We start from the raw sequence: 8,981 nt of genomic DNA, 5'->3' as shown, positions 1-8,981 counted from the left end.
CCAGTTGAATCTAAAAATGGTGTTAAACTTAAAAGCTTACTACTTGATTTCAGAGGTTTCGCAGATTTTAAACAGTTCAACTCCTCGGAAAATGCTGATTGTTGAACAATTTTAATAATCGCTGATGTACTCTTCAAGACTTCCTCTGTTGATAAATGGCTCTGAAGACGATTCTCAGCTAGAGTGGAACAGTTATTTTTGAATCTCATACACCATGCTACTACTCTGCATAGCTTTCACCACGATGAATATTTTGTACTTAATTCTGGCTCTTGAAATTTTGACACACAAGAATTGTAGCCTTTCTTCTCCTCCTTGAGCACAGTTTCACTTACGTTTGAGTCAATGACTACCTTTGGTTCAATAATTTCAATAGGTTGTTTGAGCCATTGAGGTCCGTGCAACCACAATGAACTCCTCAAAAACTCTGATGGTAGCTTTCCTCCAGTTCCACAGTCGGCTGGATTCTCTGCTCCAGCTACAAATTTCCACGAAACACTAGGATTGGCATCTTGAATTTTGGCTACACGATTTGCAACAAATGGTTGCCAGCGACGTGGTTCAGAGTTAATAAATGACAATGGGACACGCGAATCTGTCCAAGCATAGATATGATCAAAGGGAATTTCAATATGGGTACAAACAACTTGTAAAAGGTTTGATAGCAGTAAAGCAGCACAAAGCTCAAGCCGCGGAAGAGACTGGGACTTCAGCGGTGCTACTCTAGTTTTGGCAGCTAAAATATTTACTTGCACTTCTTGATCACTTGAAGATTTTACATATATCACTGCACAATAGGCCTTCTCTGAAGCGTCAGAAAACCCATGAATTTCTATAAGAGATGGACTGGAACACAAAACAAAACGCCGAATTTGAAAAGTTGATAGCTGTGGTAGTTCTAAATAAAACCTTCTCCACTTTTCTTCACATTTTTTACCAATAGGTTCATCCCAACCAATATCGTAATTCCATAACTCTTGAATTAAGATTTCGGCGTACATAATCACAGGTGCTAACCATCACATAGGATCAAAAATTTTGGCAATCTCAGAAAGAATATTTCTCTTAGTGCATGGCTTCTCGATATCAATGGAGTCAGTGAAATGAAACGTATCTGTAGATGGTTGCCACTGAATTCCTAAAACCTTAACTCTTGTGTCACAATTGATCTCTACAGAAGTATTATTTTCTCTAAACCTTTCGGGAATGCCCTCTAAAACATTTGGCACGTTTGAAAGCCATTTTCTCAGCGTAAAACCTCCCTTCAACATCATCTCAAACATTTGTTTGGCCACGAGTTTGGCTGTTTCTTCACTTTGGGCTCCTGAAAGAAGGTCATCAACGTAAAAATCACGAATAGCAACGTCAGTCGCTAAGGGAAAGTTGTCCTTTTCATCTAAAGCTAACTGTTTCATTACTCTTGTAGATAAAAATGGGGCGCTCGCAGTTCCATATGTAACCGTTACTAATCTGTAAGATTTTAAAGGTTCATTTGAATTTTCTCGCCACAAAACTCTTTGCCAGTTCCTATCTTCTGGATGCACTCTAATTTGCCGAAACATTTTTTTCTACATCTGCGCAAAAGACTACTTTATACGTTCTAAAGCGAAGGAGAATAGGGAAGAGTTCTTGTTGAATTCTTGGCCCTGTCATCAAAAGATCATTCAACGAAAGACCTGAGGTTGATTTCGCAGAAGCATCAAAAACGACTCTTAATTTGGTAGTAGAACTCGATTCTTTTACTACACCATGATGGGGTAAATAATAGGATGAATCACTAAACACCTCGTTATTAGGGACCATTTCCATGTGTCCTAAGCTATAGTATTCACTAATAAAGTTCTTGTACTGCTCGTGCACCTCAGGCTTAGATGATAATGATTTCTCCAACGATTTAAATCTGCAAACTGCTACTTGTCTAGACTCACCAAGCAACTCTGGAGATGAATGGAAGGGTAATTTTACCGTATAAATACCGTTATTATCTCTCGAAAATGTAGATAAAAAATGATTCTCACAGTCTTGTTCTAGTTTAGTTAAACTAGAAATTTCAGGCACAGAGTCTAATTTCCAAAAATTAGTTAGCATCTCTTGTGTTTCTAACTGAATATTATTCACTTGAATAGTATGATTCCCCGTCGCAGGAAAGTTAACACTACCTGAAATAATCCACCCTAAATCAGAGCGAGATGCATATGGCATATTTTCGCCTCCCTGGATGGTTTCTCCTCTGAACATTGGCATGGAAATGTCTACTCCTAATAGAATATCAATTGGTCCATTTTTAAAAAATGTTGGATCTGCTAAAGTGAGATCGCTAAATTGTTCAACAAACTCTTTACTCAGAGTTATATGTGGTAATTCTCCAATAATTTTGTTTATCACAAATACGGGAGTGGTGAATGATAACTTATTAGTGAAATGTGGGACAAATTTGATTTTTGAAATTCCATTAGTTTTAGCATCTGATGATCCAAGGCACGATATGAGAAATTTAGCTTTTTTTCTAGATAAGATTAACCTCTGTAAACAATCCTCAGGTATGAAGCTGGCTTGGCTACCAGGGTCGAGTAACGCTCGACAAAGTTGCAACTCTCCAGAAGAATCTACTACCTTGATGATTGCAGTACACAATAATACCTGCCCATGATAGTTAAAATCAGAAACACAAGAATTTTAGGCGCAGAAATATTTTCATGCATCGATGAATCTCCGATTTTGTTTTGATCAGTGTATGATACAGCTGTTGATTGTGGAACAAATACCTTAGCACTGGCTGATAATGTATTTGAATTACTCGCACCTTGATAATTAACTTCAGAGTTGTTCTCAGACTGATTATAATGAAGCAAGGTGTGATGATTTTTAGCACATTTTTTACATTTATAAACACTCTTACACTGCGATACTCTGTGATTTGAAAGTAAACAATTGAAGCACACATTATTTTTCTTCACAAAAGTAACACGGTCTTGAACACTTAAATTCAAAAATTTATTACACTTAATTAAAGAATGCTTAGCCTTGCAATAAACACTAAGTGAATGGATTTCTGATGTGAATGTTGACACCTTTTGATGAACATTTAGCTTTTTATTGCCCTGTTGTTTACTAGTTTGCAGTGTCCTTGAATGAGATTTTAAAAATTCTAATAATTCATCCAGTTTTGGAATACTATCTCCTTCTATTGAACGTTCCCACCAACCTCTTGTATCTGGGTCTAGTTTAAATTGCACGATAAACATTAATAGAGTGTCAGAAAAGCTCTCTATTTTGAACTGTAAAGTCTCGAAAGACCGAATACATTCTCTTACACTATCCACCAAACTTAAAATTTGTGAAGAATTTTCCGATTGCAATGAAGGTAAATACAGCAACTTCCTTACTAAAGCACTCATAACAAGGACGTAGCCAAGGGGGGGGGGGGTCCATGGGGTCCGGACCCCCCCTTCCCGAAAGACCACTGTCTGCTTTTTCTCGGTTGTTGCACCTCACGACAACAAAAATTTTCCAAAGAGAGAAATTTTATGAAACCCGGTATTTTCCTCTTAAAAATTCCCATTTATCGGCAATTTTCCCGCGTCCGAGTCAATTCAGAACACGAGAACCTCGTGAAATAACTGCGAGTTCCCAGTTGCCGCCGGTCTCTTGCTGTGTCGCGAAGAATCCGTCCGAAAACGACGAATTTCCAATTCAACCCAACTGGGTTGTGACCTTGAAATTCGGCCCCTCTCCCTCAGCCCACCAAATTGCCATCGGCAAAGTAATTGAAAACAAACATTCCCCAGTCTCATTGGGGGGGTTTTCTTTCTTTCTTCTTTTCGTTTTGACTCTTTTCCCGTTTGGACTTGATTTCCTAGACACATGCTGCACAAAGGACAGTCAGAGTGAGGTGCATCCCTGGTGAATTAGTAATTGAAATTCCTATTATTTTCTGTTTTTAACACACAGTTTTTTTTCGCGCTTATAGGAAACATATCTTGAACAAAATTGTAATCAGAAGAAAATTAAGTGTACATAAACTAGGTAAGTTGTAGTGTTTCCTTTTAAAGTTTTCTTAACAATACGAGCAATTTATGTGTTAATATGTTTTCCCATTTAAAAACTAAGTTTCGACAGCAACGAAAAAAAAATTCTACATATTTCGATTGATTGAGGATGAGAAAAAATAAATATTAATTATTAATTTATTTTTGAACTTTAATTTTTTGGTATGATTTATTTCAGATTCATTTTATATTTTGATTAATAATCTTATTTAAACTTTTAGTTTATTTTTAACAATAATAGATTACTTATCTCCCCGGAAGCTTACAACTTTTAAACTGTAATCCTGAAAAGTTCGTTTTTTTTTTTTTTTTTTTTTTTTTTTGAACATAAGTGAATAAATAAATTTGAAGTTGATGCACCGAAATTACTTTTCGCTGTATCAAAATTTTATGAAGCGAAGAATGAAATTGAAAATTACTTGAATATTTTACTGTAATCAGTTTATGAAATTGCAAGTTCGGCCATATTAACACATGTAATTTAAAAGTAATTATTAGAAATTCGTACTTTTAAATCTTACTGAAATGTGAGTCTATGGTCCCAAGAGAAGAGCAGCTAGTCATTTTTAACTGAAGAAAAAAATCTTTCTTCGATGTTGTTCCGTTTTTCAAGAAAAGCATATTTGTATTTGTTTCATTGGAATAAATTTTCTGATTAGTATTTACCGCCTTTTTACTGAGGAATTATTTAATAAGCGTCTATGCATCCATCATTAGTAAATTGCGAAGGTAGTATTAAACGTAACAAAAAACGGACATGTGCATTTAACTATAAAATTACCAGGTGAAAGTTTCTGCTATTTACTGCGCATATAATTAAAAAAAGGTCAATGCGAGGTACATTTTCTTGTGTTTTTCACATCTATATTAGATTTTTTTTTTTAACTCTTAATTTCTTCAAGTTAAAATTATTTGCTATTTCTTGCAATAGAATATCTTTTACTAACATCACATAAAAGAAAGAAAAAAAAAAGTCAATACCTACGTTATAAAATATGATATGCTTTCGAGAATACATGATGATTACAAAATCGCTCCTAGAATGGAAGTTATACCAATTTGAAAATGAAAGAATCAGAAGTGTTATTATTGTTAGATGAATTTTGGAAGGTAGATTTAAATCATTACTGGATTTTTAACCACAATCATTCTAAGATTTTTTTTACAAAAGATTGTCTTTAGACTTTTGAACATCAGATGACTGTTGAGCAAAAAATTTATAAACTGAGGCTATAAGAAACCTATAAGTTTTGATTTCAAAAATTAACTAGCTTTATGCATATTACATATCGTTGAAAACGTATCTAATTTAATGCTACTGTATTATCGCAATCGCAAACGGGACGAAGATTACCTTAATGATCAAAATTTGACGTTTGACTCCAAATCATGAAATTTTCGAGTCGAACACTTGCTTACTGCTAATAAAGACAGTAAAGTAAGCAGGTTATAATCAAATATTGACACGATAATTCGTAATAGAGTATATTGCCATTTTCCCTGTAGTTGTTTACAATTATATTTTTAATTTGAAAAAGACTGATTTGTACAGAAGTTTTTTTTTTTGTATTGGCAGAATAAACTGAACTCGTGTTTGGTGGTGAGATAGGTGGGTGCGATGCCTCCTCTTGATCTTTTAAATGAAACATCAAATTGAAAACATCAGAGGAAAATCGCCAATAATGTTTAAATCATTCATGACCTTATAAAAAACATTTATAAAAAGCAATCATTTGCATTTTTTCCAAAATGTTGTTAAAATAAAAATACATAGATGCTTAATTTCATTCACCATACATTCCATTACTCGACAGGTAAAAGATCTCTCAGGTATTCGTTTGGCTTGACAAAATTAAACCCCTAGTGCAGTTTCGCACCGAAGAGAGCTCAAGTGTCTCCATCTGGTGGAAACTCGGCATCGAAATTTCCTGTGCAGTCACATCCGCGCCTTAATGGTAGCATTTGAAAGACTAGATGCAATATCGGTGGTTCGCACTAGATCCGAAAAGGCTAAAGCCTCTAACGAAGCCCCATTAGAAAGAAAAAAAAATACCATAACGGATCCTAAGATAGCTTATTTTACCAATTCGTTTTGCAACAAAATAATAATAACGATTAAAAAAAAAACAGCAATACGCATTTTTTTTTTTTTTTTTTTTTTTTTTTTTTTAATGATTGCAACAAAGGAAGTCTCCATCCATCAAAGAGTTAATAGTTTGTTCAAGTTTTTAAATGATGGTTAGAAATGATAATTAGAAAACGGATAAAATTAGAAACTTCATTCAATTTCGTATAATCAAAAGAATGTTATAAAGTAGATAAATAAAGAACTAGTTCAAGCTTTTTAAATGAAACCTTGCTAATATTTTCGTCGAGAGGGTGGTTGAATTTTGCCAGAAATCTTGTTCAAATCGGACAGGGTGGCGGAATTACGTTATATTGCATTCATAGTTATACATTCGACTCGATGGATATAGATTTCTTTATTTTTTTCAAATAAAATGACTTGTACATATTTTGTTGAAATATATTACAAAGCTTTAATATTTTATTAAACTATTACCTGCGTTTTCCAAGTAATCCATAGAACAGTTTTCGTTTTCCGATTTTCTTTTATTGTGAACTTTTTATTAATAGGAATTATATCACTCATTTTCAAAGCATCAGAACAGAGGAAGCTTATGTGATGGAATTTTTCTATCCATGTATGAAAACTTAGTATGGGAAAACTTTTAGTTTAATGTTAATTTTATAAACTGACAATAATTTTTTTGCCACTTAATGTAAAATTTTTGTTAAATAATTTAATAAATGCTCTATCAATTTCAATTATTTAATTAATTTTAGTTAATTATCATATTTTAATAATTAGTTTTAATTGGATTTATTTTTTAACGTAAATATGAGCTACTAATTTTGCTTTAGCATGCCTCCTCTTTTGAAGTTCGTGAAACCTTGGACCCCCCCCCCCCTTAACAAAGTTCTAGCTACGTGCCTGCTCATAAGTTCTCTTTTATGCAAAAATCTTTGTGAAAGTAACTCCCACGCTATAGTAAAATTTGCATCAGAAATCGGAAGTGATTGCACAATTTTTAACGCTTCACCTTTTAAAGAACACTTTAAATATTGTAATTTCTGCCCGCCAGATAATTTCTCATTATTCGAAATCGCTGCGTTAAAAAGGTCACTAAATGACAACCATTCTTCAAGATTACCGCCAAAACTCGGCAGAGTTAATTTTGGTAGTTTTATATCAGCTGCCTCGGAACATTTACTTTCATTTTTTACAACAACAGAACTGTTCTTAGAAATGGCTCTACAGACTACAAGAAGTAATTCGTCAATTATATCGCATTGACTTTGTAGCTCAGTAATATAAGAATCAAGTTCCGATTCTTCAGATAAATCAAAAATATTATTGAACACAGAAGTAATATCTTCACTAGATTTTTGAATTTTTATTTTGAAGAATTCCAATTCTGTGGCATCTGCACAATCAATACTACTGTTAATTTTCTCCCTTAATTTTGTTAAACTGGCTTTAACAGCAGTTTTTCTTTTTTTCAAGGCTTTAAGATCCATTCTCACTCACAAATAAATGGAACAAACTCACCCTCGTTGATGCATAAAATCTCCGGCTCCGTCGGTCCAAAAATAAATATGATGAATACGAGTCATAAATGAAGCTAAGAATTCACACAAAAATATGACTTTGTTCAAGGTTCACAAAAATTCGATTTAATAGTGGACTGTAATGAATGAATTCAGAAGAATTCGCACAAAGAAACTCAAAACACAACTCAAGAATAATTTCACACTCAGACAAGAAAAAAGAACCACAACTCGCACACAGAACACAACACATCAATTCGAAAATCAATCAAAGTCGAAGTATTTTTTGAACTGTTGCCACAACCTTATAAAGTAAATTATGTACATTAAATTAGGGACAAAAACCATGGAGGAAAAAGTTTTAGCCCCATATAAAGAATAAATTTCACGGACTTCACGGTAATTATATAGAGAAAAAATGATAATCAGCCGTAAGGCCGAACAGCGCATTTTCTTTTCCTCTTCCTTTTTTGTTTTGTTCTCGCTATACCAAACAGAGGTAACAAATGAAGACCAAGTAACTTATTGCTTTCACACTACTTCAATCTTTTTCTATTTTCATAAAATTTAATATTCTATTCTGATTATGCAGTTCACAAAAATATATCTAACTTTTATCATCACATTTATTTTTTCAAATCAGGCTCATTGTGACATGACCACGCAGTAACTAAAAAGAAGGACTTTTAAACGTAATATTTCAAAAGTTTTCATAAAACTGATAACTTTTCCAAATTAGTTTTACTAATCTATACAGAGTTAAACTTTTCAAACTCAAAACAAATTGTTGTAAAGTAAAACATAAAATCAAACCAATGCTTTTCCAGTAGCTGAACACATTTAAAACATTCATAATCATAGATTTCTAGCAAATTGCTTTACGGTAAATCACGAAAGCTTAAAGCTACGCTATATGAGAGTGAGAACAGAAGCAAATCGCGAAAAGAAAAATAATTTATTTGAACATTGATAGGATTGCGATTCAGAGAAATCACATTTGTTTAAGTTATGAAAAATACCTTTCAAAGGTCATTTATTTTCATAAAGATAGTATTAATCTTCGTACGTGAAATACATAAAGTAAATAATTATGTATTTTATGATTTTATGTATATATGATTCAAGGGTCCTCCGCAGAATTGGGGCATAGTACATCGAGGGCTTACTAGACCATATAACTCGTTTATTACAAAAGCAATGCACTTTTCAAAGAGCGCAATGACCTAACATAGCTGTGCAGGTGTTCCGAAGATATTTCAATATCGCATTATACACGGAAGTAGTATCATTGTCTATAATTATGGGAAACCCACATATACA

General features: G+C 33.3%; 2 protein-coding genes across 2 annotated transcripts; both read right to left on the bottom strand.

Moving 5' to 3' along the window:
• Positions 1–236: 236 nt before the first annotated feature.
• Positions 237–1,001, bottom strand: LOC129218824 (uncharacterized). Its single transcript, XM_054853146.1, has one exon. The coding sequence runs from the start codon at positions 999–1,001 to the stop codon at positions 237–239; it is 765 nt and encodes a 254-aa protein (XP_054709121.1).
• Positions 1,002–1,019: 18 nt separating this feature from the next.
• On the bottom strand, positions 1,020–7,631 carry LOC129218823 (uncharacterized). Its single transcript, XM_054853145.1, has 4 exons — positions 7,325–7,631; positions 2,766–3,220; positions 1,598–2,640; positions 1,020–1,470 (listed from the first exon to the last, which is right to left on the bottom strand). Exons 1-4 carry the CDS (start codon positions 7,629–7,631, stop codon positions 1,020–1,022), a joined length of 2,256 nt encoding a protein of 751 aa, XP_054709120.1.
• Between the last annotated feature and the right edge of the window lie 1,350 nt (positions 7,632–8,981).

Source organism: Uloborus diversus, chromosome 3 (genome assembly GCF_026930045.1).
Source record: "Uloborus diversus isolate 005 chromosome 3, Udiv.v.3.1, whole genome shotgun sequence".
Classification (NCBI taxonomy): Eukaryota; Metazoa; Arthropoda; class Arachnida; order Araneae; family Uloboridae; genus Uloborus; species Uloborus diversus.
This window is presented reverse-complemented; position numbering and strand designations above follow the sequence as displayed.